The sequence below is a fragment of the Podarcis raffonei genome, chromosome 2 (genome assembly GCF_027172205.1).
Source record: "Podarcis raffonei isolate rPodRaf1 chromosome 2, rPodRaf1.pri, whole genome shotgun sequence".
NCBI classification, from domain to species: Eukaryota; Metazoa; Chordata; class Lepidosauria; order Squamata; family Lacertidae; genus Podarcis; species Podarcis raffonei.
In genome coordinates, this window is record NC_070603.1 from 79,910,592 (window position 1) to 79,932,967 (window position 22,376).

At 40.2% G+C, this 22,376-nt stretch overlaps 1 protein-coding gene across 1 annotated transcript in view; it reads right to left on the reverse strand.

The window, feature by feature from the left end:
- NUP210 (nucleoporin 210) overlaps positions 1 to 22,010 on the reverse strand; it is an 86,080-nt gene extending 64,070 nt beyond the window's left edge. The window contains exons 1-5 of the mRNA XM_053377714.1: positions 21,510 to 22,010; positions 13,688 to 13,824; positions 11,720 to 11,851; positions 7,704 to 7,800; positions 3,896 to 4,046 (exon numbers count right to left, since the gene is read on the reverse strand). Coding sequence (XP_053233689.1) covers positions 3,896 to 4,046; positions 7,704 to 7,800; positions 11,720 to 11,851; positions 13,688 to 13,824; positions 21,510 to 21,670 — 678 coding nt within the window. The 5' untranslated portion in view covers positions 21,671 to 22,010. The remainder of the gene's footprint in view (positions 1 to 3,895; positions 4,047 to 7,703; positions 7,801 to 11,719; positions 11,852 to 13,687; positions 13,825 to 21,509) is intronic.
- Positions 22,011 to 22,376: the final 366 nt, after the last annotated feature.

A 22,376-nucleotide genomic window follows, 5' to 3' on the forward strand; every position in this document is an offset into this window, starting at 1 on the left:
TTGGGGCAGTGCTACTGCAGAGGTAACTAACATGGAGTATTCAGAAACGTTGACTAGTTCAATGATGGCCAGGTAAGTAACTGAGACCTATGGAGCAGGTTTAACATTGCCAGCATTTAAAGATTTGCAGGGGCTTCTAGTTTCTTTCAAGGTACATGTCAAAAGTAATGAGTTTTATTTTTAAAGACTTAAGCAGCTGGGGTTGTGGGTACCTAAAGGACAGCCGACTGTCACATGAATATGACTGTGTTGTGTTAACTTCTTCTAAGCCATACTCTGGATTAATGGCAAATAGGAACATCATGAAATGAACATATTCTTTGTGCTAACTTATGCACAAAGTTAAGACAAGGACCTTAGCATGGTAGTAAGCATCTATCAATACGTATTGACAGAGCAGTGAAGCCCTGATCAGATCACATTCAGTTTGTTTATTCTGTTATACTACGGTTAGTTATATTGCCATACACAAATCTGCATGATTGCCTTTTAAATTTTACAAGCACTGAAAATGTATGTGCACTCAAGCAATCAGTGAATGAGGTAAATCCAGTGTTAACAAGCAAGCAATTAATATGACGCATTCTTTCAGCTAGAATTCTCATTCTGGAATGCAAACTTAAAAGCCAAGCCTAACCGGAAGTCTTCTGGACAGCTAGGAAAAAGGAGCTGCAAATGATAGAGTCTGGTGAGATCAGGGCTGGCCCAAGACTCCAAAATGGCACCCTCCTCCCCGCCAGTAAAGAAGGGGTCAGGGAAGTTCTACATCAGGAACAAGGGGACAAGACTATATCAGGAGAAACCTGCTGCCTGAGGCGGTTGGCTCACCTTGCCTTATGGGTGCACCACGCCTGGATGATACTATAGAGCAGGCACAGGCAAACTCGGCCCTCCAGATGTTTTGGGACTACAACTCCCACCATCCCTGACCACTGGTCCTGTTAGCTAGGGATGATGGGAGTTGTAGTCCCAAAACATCTGGAGGGCCGAGTTTGCCTATGCCTGCTGTGCAAAACAGAGTGAGAGCGAGGTCAGGTCAATCGGGCACTGCCACTGGTGGGCCTGTACAGCCACAATCTTATTTCTGCCCTATCCCACCCCCAGGTAAGCAGTAGCAACACTGGTGTGTCAGGAGGGCAATTCTGGAGCACTGTCCCGCTGAACTAGCCATTCTGAAGAAAAACTGTTAAAATAGGCCATTAAACAAACTGGGAAAATGTGAACAGAAAGTGGTTTTCATTCCACCACTTCTTTCTCTTTGAAGATTTCGCTGGCCTTAGACTAAAATAACTTTAAAATATTGAGAAGACAGCACTGGACTCCCATATCATCTTATGTACAGATCTCACACCAATTTTTGCACCCTGATGGTTGAAAACCTCAACACTTTAAATGCCTCATAAAAGGTCATATCTAGTTCCTCTTTAATCTATTTTATTACAGAACAACTCCCAAACTGCTTTGCTTTGCAATTGCAACAAAATGCACAGTAAATGTGGATTGTAAGGGCTGTAACACATGGAAGTATGAGTGAATATATTCATTTTCATGAGATTTTTTTAAACACCTGTTGGCTTATGCTCATAAAATGATGCAATACAGGTGAATGATTTTCAGACTAAAATCTTGCCACTAGCCCAGGCTGTTGCGTGGCAGGCTAAGTTAGCCTACAGCTATCTGGAATCTTCAATGGGACACCCAGACCCCACTGCCAGTACATGGTATTTCACTTGTCATGTATTTCCTGTACACAACCATTACTTTAGTTTTCCCATCCACTTAATGAATATTGTTTGTCCAACGGTATGCATATACATAATTTTTTTTTAAAAAAGGATGGGCACCTTGAAAGAGATGCACAGAAGTCTATACCTTCTTTTTAAAAAAATATAAGGCTATGGTGGAACATTATTCAGCAACACATTAAGCAACTTGGTTTAGACTGTAACCTTTGAATATCAAGTGGCTGGTTGTGCAAAAAACTGGTCTAGATATTCCCAGACAGCACTGTGAGGGTCTAAAAGAGGGGGAGCTTCAGAGTCTATGCTTTTTTCCTTTAAATCTATTTCCAATCAGAAAGGGCCCTGCGGGACCTGACATCTTTCCGCAGGGCCTGCAAGACAGAGTTGTTCCACCAGGCCTTTGGTCAGGGCGCAGCCTGACTCCCTCCTCTGGCAACCTGCACAGAATTTTGCTTAACGGTTGCCATTAATTTTATTTTAATTAATTTTTATAATGAAATGTTTTAGAATGTTGGATTATTTGATTGTTTGATTACTTGATTGTTGTTAGCCTCCCTGAGCCCGGCTTCGGCTGGGGAGGGCGGGATATAAATAAAATTTTATTATTATTATTATTAAAGTAATAGTAATAAGAAAAAGAAAAGAAAAGGGTCATTTCAGATTGGGATACAAATACCCAAGTGTTTCATATTTTTTCTACTTGAGTCCTAGTTAATTTTCTTTATTTTTAAAATGGCATATACCCTAAACACATACATTTCTGCTGATATGAAAAGAATCTTGCTGAGTAGCATCTTGCTGACTTTGCCACAGTGGTGTTGGTGCTGCAAAATCCATACTTGTAATGGATACCTATTTTTATCTGTCAGGCATCTGAATACCCTGAAGAACTGTAATATGCAGAAAACAATGCATCATTTTGCAGTTTTTAATCCCTGAGAAAAAAACCCCAGAGGCCTAGGAGTCCTGCTAACTGCTTCTTCAATGTTCCACTTACAACATCATTTACTGAGCAAAACCAGCAAAATAATACTGGCAACAGCCCCCAAAGAACACTGGAGAACAACAGGCTCAACAGTCCTGGTGTGTGTCAGTCCCTACTTCCAAAGTTCTCACAGCCTATAGCAATGATAAGTGGCGAGTAGAGTCAGCGGAGATCTTATAAGCCATCAAACGCTATGCCCCTGTTTGATACTGGGATTTCAGAAATCTAACATCTCCAGCAGCCTCCGCTTGAAGACCTATAGCAAAGGATAGCTCCTTCTAAATGTAATTGGCTGCATTGTTGAACATGCTCTTACCATTCAAAAGCCATCTGTAGGCTTTCTTAATAAAAATTACCATTATTTATAAGGCGCCACGTGACTGGGTTAACCAGAGAGCCACATTTTAGACATTAAAAAAAAAAAAGATTGCCCAGGATTTTAATTGATTTTATATCTACTGTGTTGTTGTTTTTTGCATTTTTACTGTTGCTGCAATAATTGCTTTTGTTTCTGATGTTTTAGATTTGTTTTATGGTTCTCTTTTGTAGGCTACCTTGAAAAATTAGATTAATAAAAATTATATATATATATCTCCCGAATGATTATGTATAGACATTTCTGAAGTAGTAATAAGAAATGTGGACTGTTCACAACCATACAAACAATGAGAATAAAAGGGGGGAAGGCACAGAGGAATAATGAGGTGTCTGTTCTAATCTCTAGCAATTATCTGGTGAATGTTGACATTCATATGTGTATGTTGACAACAATCCCAGGTAAATTTTGCAAGTACCAGAAAACAGGTTGTATATTTTTTTTTGCAGTTTTGGGACATGCAAAATGAAATGAATGCAGAAACCCATTTAGGTGGCTGTCAACATTCAATGGTATGTCACCTTTCAGTCTCACTACACAAAGCAGTAAAAGATTCCTTCATCCACGTTATACATGGATCTGTCTGCTTCATGCATCTTGCCTACAGCAGCTTATGCCACAGTACATTTGTTAGTTCTGCAGAACATTTTTTGAATTGTGCTTTGTGATCAGTATATATGTTTCGCTTATCAGTATCACCTTATTTCCATCACTGGGCAATAGCTGTAAGAGGAGAAAAAGCATCCTGTTGGAAGACTGCTATAATAAATGTACTGCAGAAAAGGACCTTACCTGATAAACACTTTCTTGTATCCTTGCTTTTAATTTCGAACTCCCTGTTTTCATGCCCGATACTAAAACAATGTCCCCTTGTCTGGCAACTTTTTCCATCTCTAATATATAGGAAGGTGGTGTATAGGTTGATTCTGAGAACTTCAGGATGCTGTAAAAAGAGTTTAGTTATTCATATACCTGTATTTTTTATGAAGAAGGGGGAATGTCACCTAAAAATGCAAAGGACTGGCAGTGTATTAGGTTTACTTTAGATGGGATTGTAGGTCCTCCTTAGTTATAAAGTCTACAGATCCAGTCTGACCTATGAATACTCAAGTGACATCTGTTGTTCCATCTTCCATTACTTAGCAGCTGCATGATCTTGCCGGGGCAGCAATGCCTTGATAATGTCCAGGTTAAACTTCTGTCATGTGTTATTCATGGGACTGCCTGTTATGCATATCTGAAAACTTCCTAACTCTTTCAGAATATGGTGGCCAAGTTAAGAAATGGAAACCACTGCGCTGACCATAGAACATTTTTATATTGAAAGATAGCACAAGGCACTGATGCTTGCCTGCTAAAAGAGGCACTTCTGTACACAGCAAAAAAGCAATCTGGATGAACAGAAATAATATTAACTCTCTCTTTTCAAGTCAGCTGATTAGTTGCTATCAGTCCTATTCTAATTTGTTTATTTCATAATGGAATACAGACTGGTAGCTTTCCTTCCCCTCTTTTAAAAGCACAAGCTAGCACAAGGAGTCATTGCATTTATTGCTAATCCCCCATAAATTCCTGTATTGCATGCTGGCAAAGGACGATAATTTCTTTTGCTCCAATGAAGTTGCTGTGACATATATTTGAACGATGCTTTCTTAATCTTGTTCTCAAGTGGCCCGTAAAGGAGCTAACATATAGAATGGCAACCACTTTTAGCTCCTTACAGGTTGGCTACCAGAGAAACAGCCTTTCCTCTTATGGCACCCAGTCACAGAGTAATCCATTCTGTGTGTATTTTCCAGGTCCCTTATTTACTATTCTTTTGTCACCAGCTGATAACATTTTTATGCTCCCAAGGCTTTGGTAGCATATGATGTGAATGCCTATGCCTTTCATTCCCCCCTGAAGTTTAATTGAGCTACTGCGGTTTAAATTTGCATATTTATTTTAGTAATTAATCATATATTATTTTATTGTTTTAAATGCTATACTTGTTAATGAACTATCCTGAAAACTGAACTTTGGTAGAAGTGCAGAATAAAACTATTATTATTAATTGTTGTTGTAGTTTGTTGTTGTCGTCATGATTTCAATGCAAGAGAGTTCAGCACATATTTAACCTTAGGGTTGGAGTCAACTACCCTGTTCCATTAGCTGAATCCCATTAGTGCAATGGGGCTTCCCCTGCTTCTCCTGTGACTCTTCCAGATCCACTCTGGAGGGCCAGGAGAAACCCTAGAACAGTACACAGGGGGAAGGAAAAGGAAGATCGCTCTGTTAGACAAGAAAAAAACGGAATGATCTCCTTAGCACCATGCTGAATTCAACCCTTGGTATTTAATTGTGGTTGCGCCTCACTCCTTAAAATTAGGGCCTTGAAGTGCAGTTTAAATTTACAGCTCCTTTTGCTGCTGATTATCAGTTTAATGTTCTGCTTGGCTCTAATATGCAAAATTATATGAGGAAAAATTGATTTAGTGTTCTGCGTACTTCTTGAATATGGTCAGAAACTCCAAAATAACAGAAAAGTACTTTGGAGGCTCCAAGAAAATTACCGTAAACAAACGGAATGCCTGTTGTTTCATTTATTATGATGTATTGTAACCAAATTGGGATATACAAAGTGATTCAGCTTCATTGAAGACCCATTTTCAAAGAGTCAGTATCAATAGCAGAGCTGCAACATTGAATGAAATGAAAAATATCCAAAGAGACAGTGCTCTTGGATAGGATTTAAAACTGAGGCATTTTAACCAAAATGGAAACTCAAACTCAAAAGGTCTGTCTGAAAGCAATGAAGTGTTGTAAACACCGGGGAAAGCAAAAATGCGACATATGTGTACTGCTTTCCACAATTTTGCAAAGCGTATGTAGGATCATATGGCCAACATGCTTAAATCTAATGCATGAAAGGGTTAAGACCACAGAGTAAGTTGTGCTGCAAGGCTTAGATAGGTCACTCCCCCTCACCTTGGGAAGAATTCTAAATTCTCTCTTTCTACCATGTGAACACAACCAGTAAGGATGTCTAAGATGGATGCTCCAAGCTTAGACTGCATGGCCTAAGCAAGCCATCTTTGTGTTTCTTTATAAATAATTTAAAAACACTTACCATTTTGGAACCTAAGTTATACCGCCTATATTTTCTTGCTGCTGTATGGAAATGCACATGAATCTAGCCTTTGGGGAGTAAACCATTTTTAACTTACCAAACACGTAGTCTTTTTCTATGCTACAGGAAGTTGAGAATTTTTGAAAGCAACTGCCCCTCTTCTCCCTGCAGCCCCCTTCATGCCCCAGACATTTTCCAGAGGAATAAGGGACGCTTTGGTGGAATCTATATGAAAAATGTTCTGGAAATGCTTTTTTTAAAAAAGCGTTTTAAAAAATACATTGAATTTTTATTAAGGCTCACCATTGTCATCTAGTGTGTATATTGCACTTAAAATACACTTTAATCGTTTTATTTGCATCTGTATCACTGAGTCCTTAGAAACAGGTGGGAGGCAGAGGGGGGGCTGCAGAAGAACAACAGAATTTGTGAAGATCCCACCTGTCCCCCTTTCAGAAGACAGAATCCTCTGCTGGATTGAAGAGGCTTCTGTCAGAGGAAGGGGGCACAATTTGAGGCAAACCATTATCCTTAGTTTATTGCTACTCTGTGGATTAAATCCATGGAGCATGTATTATTGAGCCGACTCTGTTTTAATTATGAGTAATTTTTAATGGCATACGAGTGTGCTGAGAGTACCAACTGGAACATGCAACTGTTATAAATCTAAGTTAATTAACTCACGTTCAGTACTTTAGTTAAGTTCAGTTTTTAACTGCAAATCAGCAAGATAAAAGACTACTTGTAAGAACATGAGCATTCAAGCCTGCACAACTTGTGATACAGTAAGTTGAAGACAGCCCGTCAGCAACCAGAGATGCAATGAATTTCCTGTATTTTGTGTCATGCCAAGGACTGAAAAACACAGTGGGTGGGGTGCACTAGGCCTGGGCTATCTATCTATAATTTCTGTATGCAATTCCATCTCTCCCCTCTGGATTACTTTGCTGGAAGAGTTGAGCAGGGATACTGTGAGAGAGCAATTTTTCACCCAAGGGAGTACTCCCTCCATTCCATGGACCTTGAGAGATGGGATTTTGGGATAGCTCAGACTCTTAATATCAGGGCCATGGGTTCAAGCCACATGCTGGGCAAAAGATTCCTGCAGTTCTTTTTACTGTTCTATTAAAAACATGGATGAAACGTCCTTTTCAGGAGGTTGGACCTCATGGTCCCTTCCAACTCTACAATTCTATGAATTCTTGGTTGTGGACCCCACTGCCTAAAGAAGCCTGAACTGAGCCACCTTTGATGGCCTTTTGCTGCCAGTTGGCCTATCAATGATGTTTTCGATGAAACTTTATCTGCTATCCCTAACTCTTTGAGAAATGTTTCGTTTTCAGTATGTTTTTTGTTAGTTGAATGCTTTAAATGTTATATCAGTATGTTTTTTGTTGGTTGATTGCTTTAAATGTTATAAAGCTTGCTATTTCCCTGCCCATTGTCCTTTATGCATAAAGTAACAAATGAAACAATTTTAACGATGCTTACCGCAGTGCATTGTGGGAATCTGAGAATCCATTAGTTTCTGGGTCTTTCATAATTGTCCACTCGAAAGCAAGTCCCGCCAAAGTGCTAAAGGTGTTTCCTTAAAATAATTCAAGAAACTTAGTATCAAATGTGAGAACAGCTATAGAATCTTTCCACATTTTGGTAATCAGCTATAAAACTACATCTAGGATTGCCGTATGTCTAGAATACTGCAGTTGGTGGCAGTGTCTGGGTGGAAATCGGCTATATGTCCGGGAACATCCAGATGCATGGCAGTGTCGTTTTCACTGATTTTCCTTAAAAATAGCTCAAAAATGTCAATTTTTTAAGCTCAACAACTTTAGTAAAAAATAAATTAAAAAAACCAATCAATAACTTTTCTGCCTGGAAATCCAAATTTTTGCAAATTACAATAAGCAGCAGAAGAAGAAACTGAAAAGGAACCAGAATCATATATTTACAAAACAAGATGGCATGAATTAGGCCTATTTCAGAAGCTTAGAATTTTATTCTTATTGTTAAGTTTCATGTACTGGGGGAAAAGCGATTGAGTCATCATTCATTTATCAAACAGAAACAAGGAATCTGTATAAAACATTCTATGATCAGTGAAGCCGAGATTACATACATGTTGGATGCAAGTTTAATACAAATGGCAACTACTGAAAATTAGAAGTAATGTGGAAACTGCCTGAATTAAGGCTGCCTTCGTTAATGTAATCAGTTCATAACTGACCCTATAGGATGTGAAATACCAGTCAGGCTGCAATCCTATACATGCTTACGTGAGAGCAAGTCCCATTGTATTTAATGGGTCTTTACTTCTGACTACACAGGCACAGAATTGCAGCTTAACTATTTCACAAATAGCGGTTTGTTTTTAATTTAATGCTACTTTAACAGTGCAAAGCGTTCCACAATCCACAGAAGCATAATGTGCAAATGCAGTCTGAAATTTTAAAATTTGCATTATTCCTGCTATAGGTAAGTGGGTAGATAAGGCTATAAATACTTCAAGATGACCCCATTTTTCTAGCTACTTATGTGATATCTAAAACAAATAAGATATCATACAATAAAAACATGCATGCTCAATTTCATACTGCTCATGCAAGCAGAACATTTGAATAGCTGTGTCTACAAAGAAGCAAGGGCTTAAAACATCTGAACTGGCTCACAAGCCTCTGGAGAATTCATGAGAATTCTATTGTAATAATAATAATAATAATAATAATAATAATAATAATAATAATTTATTTATACCCTGCCCATCTGGCTGGGTTTCCCCAGCCACTCTGGGCGGCTTCCAACAAAATATAAAAATACAATAATTCATCAAATATTAGAAGCTTCCCTAAAGAGGGCTGCCTTCAGATGTCTTCTAAAAGTCAGGTAGTTGTTTATTTCCTTGACATCTGATGGGAGGGCGTTCCACAGGGTGGGCACCACTACTGAGAAGGCCCTCTGCCTGGTTCCCTGTAACCTCACTTCTCACAATGAGGGAACCGCCAGAAGGCCCTCGGAGCTGGACCTCAGTGCCTGGGCTGAACGATGAGGGTGGAGACGCTGCTTCAGGTATATTGTTACTATTGCATACACATTCATTAAAAGCTATGATATCAATGAGAAAATGGAATTTAAAATCATTACTCAAGGCTAACTCATCAGTCACAAAATCAGTCTTCATCTCCCAATAGCATCAATTCAAAGACATCACTTTAATATGAATTATTGTTTGCTTACCCGTAATTAACTTTCTTTTATTAAAAAGAAAAAAGCACCATTTTTTTTAGCTTATCAAACTATCATTTGGAAATGGAAGTAAATAAAGATTCTATGTCTCAAATGTTGTCTACCTAACAATGTGACCAGAATTAAAGCAATTAAAAAGAATGGAAATGTCCTACAATAAAAACTTTATGGACGATGCACCTGCCGTGAATTTCTGTTAATTTCTCTCTATTTTTCTATTTTAATGATTCCTGCATTTTTCTGCAAACCAGTCTGAGTTTTCTTTTACAATTAAGTGGCATATAAATTTTAAGAAATAAATAAATAACCAACCAACTCCTCCTTCCTTACCAAAAACTAAGCCTGAAATAAGGTTGTTTTTACAATTAACTGATAACACAAATTCAGAAACCTAAGAGGTTAATCTGACAAATCGGGGACTTGATCCTTCACTTCTCTCTATTTTCAAATTATTTTGATTAATTAAAAATGAATGTGCAGTTGTGTTCACTGTTGGCGCATAATCAATAGCGTGATTTTACTGCAAAATCAGTAGAAAATGTTGTTGCGGTCACACATGCACTCTATGACCATCCTCCACCTCAAAGTGCATCTGAGTGTATCAGAGACTACAAATACCTTTCAATCATGGGTTCCTAGTACAGAGTAGAGTGCTGTGGGTTGGCATTCCATCCTAAAATTTCTATTTAAAAAGGCAATCTACCACAGAAAATAGAATTCTAAGTGCCCAGGGGTATTTTATACAAGATGTACAATCATAATTGGTTGTTTTCATAACACTTGCTTGAACTTTGCGGAGCTAAGGTAAATCTTCCCTCAGTATTGCTGAAATGTAAAGTAAAAACAAATCAAATAGTGTATTTTTTTCTTTAGCAGGGAGAAATGGAACAGTGCTGAAGCTGCAAATCTGCAGCAGACACTAAGAGATGAGAAATGCTTGCTGTGACATTGGCCACAGCACCCCCACAGCACATGTATTGCAAGAACAATATGCCTGGGAGACAGTTCAACGCCCCTCAAAATTTATGTTTACTTGAACTGATACCAGCATATGTCTATTAGTCCAATTCATGAAACAGAATCTCTGCTATCCAGTGCAAATATTGATATTATTGCCTAGCCATGGAAATGCTAGACTTCCTTCATTTCCTTTTTACTCTCATCTTTAGAGCTTCTGAATACAAAAAGGAATACCTCCCACCACATTTTACCTGCATGTCAGCTGCAGTTCTGAGGCTACTCAAATACCGTCAGCTATGATTGCAAGGCCTGTGAGATTTGTTATTATAGGTAATTCACAAGTCGTGACCTTTGCAGTCCTAATACAACTGTAACAGTTATTTCATATGTTTTGTTACTGTCACAGTATTTTGTTTTATGTTTAGGCCCCACACATAGGTCTTGCAGCTTTATGTACTTTATATTATGGGGTATTGTTGATCCCAATGACATCTCTGCAAGTACAGTATATTGCTTTACTGCAGGGCTGGGGAACCCTTTTGGTTCCATGAGCCACATCCTTAGCAGGATCAGCTCTGCGGGCTAAAGTCACAGAGCTGCCCAAACATATCACATGATATGTTCATAATGCCACATGATTGACAGGCTGCTTTTGCTTGCAAAACATCGATTTGCTTATCCCTTTCCTGACACCTGATGGGATGGGAGAAACAAGGCTGGAGTTTGCAAGCAACAGTAACAAGCGAGACTTCTCCAGTTTGCTGCTTCTGCTTGCAAAAGGTAGCTTTGTTTCCTTTCTCCCCACTACTTGACAGGGAGGGGAGAAGCAAGGCTGCTTAGTGCTGAGTCTGGGTGCACAAGACAGCTCCCTTCAGAGAACCCAAGCCTAGGGTTAAGCAGGATCACCACCCACCATAGGCTGATGCAAAGAGAGAGTAACCTCACTTGGTCCAGGTCAGCTACAGAGCATGTGATCCAGCATAGAATTGAGTTAGGGTGTGTGATACCTTCTGCCAGGTATTTTATCTGTATGGCTTTCTTAGGAGACACTTGACCCCAAAACTAGACTGAGACAGTGATTCCCCCCCCCCCCGTTGATGGAGGTTTTTGAATTTAAAGAGAAATACCGATATGATTAAAATGCAAATTTAGAAGCCCATTTATGCAGATAGGAATTTCAAGCTGAGACTACTGATACACAGCGGTAGATTTAGGAAGGAAAATGTGTGGCCATGGCCAACATAACATCAGGAAGAGCTCTTTGTCTGGATGAATATTTTACGTTAAAAGAGATATAGTCTTACCTTCAGAATCTAAAGCTTGAATTTTCAGTTGCAATGGTGAATCCTCTAGATACAGTTCTTTTGTGGTGGACACAATGTGAACATCATGAATAAGATCAACTATGGCATCGCAGCGAAGGACTTGGCCAGTTACTTGATGAGATACAGGAAAATATCTAGTTACAAGATAGGTTCAACCTCAAAAACCACCAAACCTTATAGTTTAATGCTTGGTTTAAACTTTGTGAGAAAGCATGCCATTATCCCTCAATAGCAGTGGATGGTTTTGTTCAAAATAAAACATATGCAATTAAATACAATAATAGCAAAACTATTGTATAGCTTTCAATATATTTCCAACAAAAAATATCCGCTGTTCTAGCTTTTGGTAAACTCCATGACTTGTTTTATTTGTCGTCTTGGATCCAGACAAGTGTTGGTGAAAGAGGGTTGATGGAATGTGATTTTCCTTTCTCTTCCTCACCCCAAAGTACCTCTCCTGTGTTAGTGGAGAAACTGGAATAAAGCAAGCAGAGTCCAGAGAAAATTATAATATTTTACTGAGGTAAACTGGGGCTATAGGGAATGGGGGGGGGGAATGTAATCCCCCTTCTTCCTCAGAACCACAGTCCATCCCATTAGGGAGGGCACCAACAGCTCCCAGGACAGGTTTTCCATGAGGCTGCTGTCAGGAGAGGAGCAGTACCCCTTTCTGTCATTAACCCTCTGGCTCCAAGCCATTTTATCATATTTAAGTTCAAAAGGCAGGGGACATACCAGGGCTGGAGTCTGTCTGGCAAAAATACCCTCTGATTTAGAATACATTCCATCCAACTCAGGTGTGTGGAAATTTTCTCCATTTGCTCAATGATGAGGAAAAGTTCAGAGGCATTTTCATGTACCCTTATACTTTAATGTTAAGCGCCAACATTTTAAATTAATGCCAGCCATTTTAAAAACAAAAAACTCAAACTATAACTATCATACAAGAGTAACCTTATATGCCAACAAATTGATTTTTTGTTTTTTATTAATAACTAAAAATAAATAATGATGCAATTATTTATCAATTGATTGCAATAGTGAGGAGGATCCTTTTCATACAGAAGGTCCCAGGCTTAATACCACACATTTTCAGTTAAAGGGATCTCAGAAAAAAGGCCATGGCCAATCTGCGCTGCCTAGTCTTAAGGGCTATAACCAGTCATTGTGGAGTCAATATAAGGCAGTTTCATATATGTTCAAAAGGTCATCCCTAACATATTCATTAAAGTGTATTTTCTAGTGTAATTGGTTTTATTATATGCAAAATCCATTTATTGTTAATGTACAACCAACTCCATTTTCTTACTTTAAAGTAAGCCATACTGAGCTGGACACACTTCTGCTTAAGGGTACATAATTTCAGGCTGAATACTCACTAGGCACACAAACTAACTCAGTAAAGAACTGCCATAGTTATCACCTATACATTTCAGTTATCAATTTGGAAATCCCTACCATGAACACTAGTCATTAATCCAAGCAAATATAAGCTGTGGACATCCTTTGAGTCCCTCCATAAATACAAATTCTATGAGCAAGTTAAAAACTGTTGCAAAATGCAAAATTTAAACAGTAAGGTAAGTCTCATCCATTTTTTCCATTTTGATTTTATTAGCATCTCTTGACTTTGAATGTACAGTATGTTCCTTTTCAACCCTCTATGCTTCTTCTCCAGAATACAATCCCCCCAGAATACAATGAGAAGGAGGGCAAGATGATGCATAGCTTCCATTCTCTGTCTCCCTCTTTTTCCTTGCTTGTTACAAATTTTAAATACACACAGCTAGAAGAGTATATTTTTGCACTTAGTGTATCCATCAAGAGTTTCATGGGTGCAGGGCATAAAGCATTCCAACCAAAGAATAGCGTAGAATTAACTTACAACAAAGTCATCTAAAACATACATGTCTCCAAATAAGATGGGAAGAATATTGCTCTACTTACAAATATCTTCAGCCAAAATAATACTTGTAAGGCGTGTCACCTGCGATGAACGGGCCTGCACAATAGCCTTCTGTGAACACTGTTGGTTGTCTTGCTCTATAGCTTCTATGCTAGCAACTTCTGGTCTGGTAGAAGACCTTAAAACAAACAAACAAAAATTACTGGAGTGAGACTTATTGATAAATGTTGATGCCCATCAAAGTTTCCTTTAACATTTAAGTAAGTCATGCTATATTTAACTTTGCATTACCAGCAGTTCCTATCAGTTTTAAGTACTGTATCACTGGCTGCAAAATCGGTATAGGTAGATTTGAATATACATCTAGGTGTTCAGAGAAAGCAATGGCATCACAGTCAGCTCATTCTACCACTTTCTACGGAGATAATGTTCTGAAAAGCTTTCTCCTAATGGCTTGGCCGGGGGAGGGGGCGACAACCCGCTGTCATTTACTTACTAGTTTAAAATTCTTTATTGTTCACATTCTCAGCTGAATTCTGCTGCAGGTCTGGAAGATGTAGAGACCCATTGAAAACCTTTTGTTCTCACTTTTACATTCATGTTATGTATAATGTATAAATAGTTATTGCCTTTTCAGCAATGTCAGTTTCAAATGAAAAACCTACTAATACATCTTCAAGCCAATCATTTTTTAAATTACGGCTTCACTTATTACTTATTACAAACACATTGGTTCTATGTTGAATCTTGCAGCACTTTTAGTTTCTTTTGATTAGCTACCCTGCCAAGTAGAAAATAAGCCTATGCTGGGTGGGTGGGGGGCTCCTATTACAGCAAATAATTCTACGACTCACTGAAGCAGTCCACTGAACAAAAACCAGACTTAGTACTAATTCTTTCAAGGTGGCTAAGAATGGCCACCCTGAGGATTCAAGACAGAGCAGAAATCTTATTGTCCACCTCCAAAGTGGCATGTAGAAGTTTGGATTTCAAGCTCTGCTCTATCTAACTGGTAGAAGAATGTTCAGCTACTCCTTTAATCAGAGAATAATATTTTTGTCCAGTTAATCAGTGGGCCTGACAACAACCAGACATTCAGGATTCCTGTAGAGCTCACTGCCCTGTAGGCTGCAGCTTTCTACTTCCTGACAAAACTGGAGAAAAATGAGGTTGCTATCCTATATAAAACACTTTTATATTTGGCACTTTACAGAGAATACTACTGTGTCAAAAAAAAAAAAAGGTAAGTGTGGAGATAAGGCAAACACAGATCCACTGTCTTTGTCCCAGGTACAAAAGATCTTCTGATACAACAATGTGTGCTGAAACTGCTTTCACTGCACCTTAATACAGGAATGGGGAATCCCCAGCCTGCTGCATCCATCTGTCTGGCCCCTGGGAGTTAAACTTCATGGGAGGGGTAGGGTGGGGTTATTGGGTTGTTTTGTTCTTGTTCTTATTATGCATTTTGTGTTTTTACCTTGTATTTTAATGCTTCATATTGCCCTGAGATCTTCAGATGAAGGGTGGTAGACAAATGTAACATCAGCAGCAGCACAGGCTTAAGTGTGTTGTGTATTTATGTGAACTCATTCATTAACCATCTATATCAGGGGTCAGCAACCTTTTCCAGCCGTGGGCCAGTCCACCATCCCTCAGACCATGTGATGGGCCGGACTATATTTTGAAAAAAAAAATATGAACGAATTCCTATGCCCCACAAATAACTCAGAGATGCATTTTAAATAAAAGGACACATTCTACTCATTTAAAAACTCGCGGATTCCCGGACAATCCGCGGTCCGGGTTGAGAAGGCAATTGGGCAGCATCTGGCCCCTGGGCCTTAGGTTGCCTACCCCTGATCTATATCCTCTGAAGGATTCACTCATGCCCTAGCTTAATTTGCAAAACTGCCAAATTAACTTGATTTTATCTTATATTTTAGTCAAAAGTAGGACTAAAAAAATGTAGTCTTGCAAATCGACTTGGGTAACAACGCTGTATGCACATACTGTGCTTCTGAGTAAGGATTTCACTATTAGTGTTGCAACTTCCTCCACGTATTCTTTCAAATATAGCATATCACCCACACATCCTGTCTGTTGTGCTGTAGAGAGCAACCCTAAAGCAGAAAAATGAATACATATATTGTGTTTGAAAGAATCATCTAAAGACTTAACTTCAAACTGCTAAAATGAGCTTTATGTGAAGAGCTAAATAAACAAAGACAAAGCAAATAGACTCACTGCTGATGGTGGTGCCACTAGTAACTACAACTTTCTTAAACACTGTGGGATAAACAGCTTGCCAGAACAAATTATAAAGAGCCAACCACAATTTAACCTTTGGGGAAATGTGTCTTTTTGTCACTCTTGGTTGCATTTACTGGTTTTAGTGGACAGTGATGCCATCTAGACTCTTCTGACCACAAACACACCTCAGGCTGCCTCTATATTATCCTTGTGGTCAACAGACATCTCTAGACTGCTAAAGTACGTTATATGGTCCAATGCCGTGCACAAGCAAGCAAAAGTATTAAACAGCTGTTGTCTAATCTAGCTATCTCCATAGCCTGACTGCTAAATTTTGGTGATAAACTGTAACACTTACTAGCATTACAGGTTATTGTCTCTAACAGTTAAGAGTTAGGGTCTCTAACTGTAGTGCCTGATTCAGTCAGTTTCACTTTTCTAGTGAATATCCAGCATAATCGTGAATATTTTTATTCAGTGGCTGATACTGAGTGCACCTTCTAACCTTTAACATGTGTAGATTGTGTGTGCAGTGAGAATGCAGAATCACACTCAGCCCCTCTGCATTCTTGCCCCACAGTTACTTCAGCCTAAGGTTCACCTTGTATTTGTCCACGCAACACTGAAAATACATTAACTAAGATTTATGTGACTGGAGTTCAACCCGCTTAAGCCTAGTCTGTGCAATCATTACTCCTCAAGATCATATACCCCTTTGCAGGACCAGCACAGGGAGGAAAAGAATAGTGTGTGCAATGACATCCGTCATGCATCTGTAAGTCCTCCCACAAGCAATTAGCAAAACAGATTGTTGTGAGATTCTAGAAAACATTAATGATTAAAAAAAGAATACTCCATGAACAATTCCTTGTTAACAGCTGCAGGTAAAAATGTAAAATATCATCTATCAACAATTTGTTTTTTTATTTACTTTTAAAACCACATATAAAATTTTACTTCCGTTTTGTTTCCCACACAGAGAATATAAGCATACTTTAGATGAAACTCTACTTCCTGTTTTTTTTAAGTGCAGCAAAAAGGGGGAAAGGCATTTAACACACGCCTATCAAACTGTTATAAGCTAAATACCAAATGAAGGAGAGAGAGAGAGAAATATCAAGGCGGAAATGAAATCCCTCTGGGTTATTTCCTTCATTTCCAAAGAACATTAATAACTCAAACGGCAAATCAGAAACGGCCATAAATATCAAAAGTTGGTTGGATCAGCACAGCTCTGCTCACAAGACACTGCCACCTTTTCCCTCGTTGACCCTATAACACCCCTCCCTCCAAATCTGGTCTGGATAGTTGAGTGATCCTCCAGACTACTGCTGCTGGAGACTATGGAGGGAAGGAGGAATCCATGCAAATTCTCTCTCCCTGCCCTCACTCAGGCTTTCTTTTGTTGAAGCCTCTGCTGGGATTGAGTCCCTACTGCAAATGGAAGAAGCTTTTCCATTCATGGGATGACAATTCTTCATCCATCCAACCTATTTTCACAAACAGTTTGGAATACTGAAGAACTGCTATAAGACAGTAAAAAATCAAAAGGTCTAATGCACATATGTAGGAATGTGCTTTATATACAGTGGTACCTCAGGTTACATACACTTCAGGTTACATACGCTTCAGGTTAAAGACTCCGCTAACCCAGAAATAGTGCTTCAGGTTAAGAACTTTGCTTCAGGATGAGAACAGAAATCGGGCTCCGGCGGCGAGGCAGCAGCAGGAGGCCCCATTAGCTAAAGTGGTGCTTCAGGTTAAGAACAGTTTCAGGTTAAGTACGGACTTCTGGAACGAATTAAGTACTTAACCTGAGGTACCACTGTACTCAGTTGCAGAAACACATATATATATGGACTATAAAACTTATTAACTCCAGTTTCATCCATCTCTCTGCTTCCCACATGCCTTACCCTGTTTGTACTCCTTAAATCCCATGCCCTTCTCCCTGGATCTATAAAAAATTTAGAAAACTCCAAATTCTGAGACAGATGAAAGGCAAGCAAATGAAGTAGATACATATAAACATACATGATTTGCATAATTTATTACAATATTTTCAGTTCAGGACTTTCTGGGTAGAATTTGCATATATATTTAAATTGTCTGTTCATGGCTATACAAATTAGAAATTTAACCTCCCCCCTCACAAACACACAGGGAATATTTGTCTGCTATGAAGATTCTGGCAGACAGAATTAATACTAACATCTGTCCACATTTTAGGAGTTTGTTAGATTTGCTGGGACTAATTATACTTATTGCATTCACCAAATGTTATCATGTGGTGAATGGCGCAAGAGTTAAGTACATGCCTGTTGAATCAATGGGCTACTTAACACTGGCTGGATCAAGAATAATGAGAAATCACAATTGCTCTTAATATATGAGATTTAATATTCATTCCTCCTAATTGGTCAAATTTATCTGTTATAGACTTATGAACATAAATTCCTTGACCTGTGTGTATATGGTTCTGTTAAAGATAATTCATAAGAAATTCTACTGTGTTGTCTTTCAGAAGGAATTGGTCAAGTCATATAAGCATGTTCATTGTGTGAGGCTACACACTCAGAATGAATGGCAAAGAAGCCTGTGGTCACTTGTGCTTCTTGGGTGATTGACGCCAGAAATCAGTGACAGGGCTACATACAGTTGCTCCCAAACACATGTCACAAGCTGTCTGTACAGCAGGTTTAAATGAGGGAAGCTCTAACACAAAGATAATTGTTAATATCTCGTGAGTATTGCTGTGCTGAGCAAACCTAATTACATCAGTCAGTCATGGGTAGTTAAATGTTTAAACCTATTAGTGGTATTAGATTGTCTGAACAGGTGTTGGACCAAAGTCAATGCAGTTATTTGGATATTTCCCCCATTTATTCCCATGTCTTAGAGCAATGCATCCTGAAGGCTCTGCTGAACTATGTTGATGGGATATAAAATGTAAAAAATAAATATATGTAGAAATCAAAATAATAAAATAATGTCCAAAGGGAAAACTTTAGAATGACAACTTTCCCTCAGTAATCAAAACTGAGATCCCAGTTAAATACACATGCCAGGCCAGGCCAGTTTAACTTCAGTTTCCTGTACTTTTTTAACATGATCAGTTGATGACTCTTTTTGGAGGGAAATAATCTATTTGTTACACACTTTGCTATGGTCTTAATATAAGTACAGTGGTACCTCGGGTTACAGATGCTTCAGGTTACACACGCTTCAGGTTACAGACTCCGCTAACCCAGAAATAGTACCTCGGGTTAAGAACTTTGCTTCAGGATGAGAACAGAAATCGTGTGGCGGCAGCGGGAGGCCCCATTAGCTAAAGTGGTGCTTCAGGTTAAAAACAGTTTCAGCTTAAGAATGGACCTCCGGAACGAATTAAGTTCTTTACCTGAGGTACCACTGTAAGGTCAAAACACATTATTGACCTCCATTATTGAGGGAGTGTCCAGAACTATATCTTAACATGTGTTAGAGGTTCAATTACAACTTTCTTTTACAACCTGAGGATGTGCACTAGATGATTAGATTTGCCTGGACTACTACCTGTTTTCTTTATCTTTTTGTAGCTACACATGGGCTGACTGCGTAGGTCTCCGTAAGAGTGAGTGGTGCCTGTCACCCTCATACAGGAAGTGGTGAGGCCACTTCTGGAAAAAGTCCACCCAAGAACTAGGAGGCTCATGACAGCTGCTGTTCAATTGCAAATACCCCTTCATAAAGGTATTGCATGGTGGCCACACAGGCATTGAAAAGTACTGAGAAGCTGGTGGACATGCAGCTGCAGATAATCTTGCAGGAAGCAGATTATCTTGACCCATTTCAGCTTGGATTCATGTCTGGCTTTGGAAGTGAACCAACCTTGGTTGCCCTGCAAGACCTGTATCAAGAGAGGAACTGGGGGTGTGTGATCTTGTTGCTGCTCTTCGATCTCCATCAGTGGCTTTTGATACTACTATCAGATATGGTATTTACTTGACCAGCTATGTGCACTGAAGGTTGGAGACATGATGTTATGCAGGGTCCACTCCTATCTACAAAGCCAGCTTCATAATATGCTACTGGGGAATTTCTGTGCAACCCAGATGTTGATGTCCCATCTGTTTAACATCAATATGAAGGTGCTGGGTGAGGACATTTGGAGTGCCACTCTAGAGATGTTCTACTTCTCTTTCTTATGGCTTTGTGGAAAGCTCAATAATTAGCAAGCCTAATAGTTTGTTTGGTTAGAATAGGACAGCATAGTTATTTGGAAATCAAACACTCTTTCATTTTACATGAGCAAGTAGTTTTGAGCTACAATAATATTGGAAGATGTTTTCCTTTATACTTGTTTAGTATAGTAGATTATTGCCATGTGCATAATGCACACTTTACTTGCAGACTTTAAAAAGAACCATTTCCCCTTTTCATCTATACTGAAACCTGTTCAGATAGTACAGGAAAGAGGTTGTGAGGCAGAGCTAACTTTTTAAAAGAATTTCTACCATATGAAAAACACAGTACAGTACTGCTCACTTCTACTTTTGCCACCACTGAGGCAGGCAACCATTGAATGAATGTTGTGTCACTGAAAGAAGCTTTCTTTGTTACACTGTATCTCTGTTAGATAAAGGTTCACTTTTAAAATGCTTAAAAACTTGTTGAGCATCCACCTGTTATACATGGAAGGGGGGTCAGCTGCTAGTCCTTGAACCTTGGCAATAGCCATGCCCCTGCCCTGTCTTAACAAAGCACATTAAAATGTCTGCTCTCATTTTGAGAAACAAAATTTGTAACTTCATGTTGCTACTGTATTCCAAACTTCAGGGCTTTTACGCATCCACAGTATTGTCGTTCTGGTACTGGTTGGATTTCTGCCACAATCACTGTACCACTTCAAGCTTCTTAGGTTTGGCACACTGTCACCTATGCCTCACGGTGACAAAGTCAGCCCAGACAGCATGGATAAACTTCTGACTCACACACCTGGCGACACTTGGAAAGCACACTGGGGACTCGGCTACAAAAACGTTTTAAATGTATTGTAAAGTGCAATCTACACATGTAACACTAGATGGGGACAGGGAGCTTGGCAAAATTCAAAGTATTTTTCAAAACTTTTTTTTTAAAAAAAACACATTTTCAGTGGGGTTTTTTAATGTGTAGTTTCCCCCTGGCTCAGAACCAAGGAGGATGAGAAGGTGCATCAAACCACCTGATCTGATCTTTTGCAATGAAACTGCGCCAAACTCTCCACAACACTCATGTTTCTTGTAAACTTTTTTTAAGTAGCAGTTCCCTCGCGCCTGAAGCGCGGCGCAAGCGTCCTGGAGACTTAACAGCTGCGCAGTTTTATGAGTTGAGTAAAACGGTACCGGCTAAGACGCTCCCCGCCCTAGGAATAACACCTCGCTAACTCAAACTGCCTGCCGCAGGTAAAGGCTTCTTTGCTGGCAGCTGCAGCCTCAGTTCTCTCTTCTCTCGCGCCCCGACCCTCACGTGTTGCAGTTTCAGCAGCAAAGTTGAACGCCACACGTGCGCCATATGCCTCAACTCGGCGGGGCCCCGCGCGCTCGACCCCGTCCTGCGCCTCTCTCTCTCTCGCGCGCGCTCACTCACCAGCGGTAGCAGCCCTCGCTTGCCTCCAGAGTGAAGTTGATCCTGGTGCTTCGGCTGAAGGGCAGCAGCACTTTGGGAATGTTCAGCTTGGAAGGCACCACGGCGACGGGGAGGAGGAGGAGAAGGAGCCCGAGCGGCGCACGGGGTGTTTCGGGGGCCATCGCGCCTGGACTCGTGGCCGCCCCCCGCCAAGCGAAATGGGTGCCGCCGCCGCCGCTCTCCGCAAGCTCTCCTTCGGGGGAGCGCGCGCCCTGCCGCTGACCCGCTCGAAGCCCTTCCTGAGCCGAAGGGAAAGGGAAGCGGCTGCTTCTGCAGCGGTGGCGGCAGCACTGTCTCGAACCAACCTCCTCACAGGAATCGCCCGCCTCGAGCTGCTATTCGAGGGACGTCACGGCGCAGCGGGCCAAGCCGAGGCAAAGACCCCGCGCTGAGGGCCAGGCGCCGGAGGCGGGGAAGGAAGGCCTGGAGCCGTCAGCGGAGAGAGAAGCGGCAGCAGGTGCCGCCAGGCTGCTCTCACCTGCTGGCCGCTGGGGACACTGCAGGCTGCTGCTTCCTGACCCGCTGGGGAGGCAGCTGGGGTGTTTGTTTGTTTCCAGCGCGGCTCGCCTCCGAGGGCACTTACGTAGGGGCCTGATCCCCGAGGGAAGTAGAAGGAAGGAGATACTGCCCCTCTTTTCCCGCCCTCCTTCCACGTGCCTCTTTCTCCTAGCCAAATGTTTTGGTGGTAATATTGATGCCAAGGCACTACCACGAATTAACAAGGAGTTTGGAGCCCGCTATCATACTATAATTAACAGGGCAGCTTCGGAGCTTGCAGGTCTTGCAATCAATGTCAATAATAGGCTTAGTCAAAATTCATGACACTTT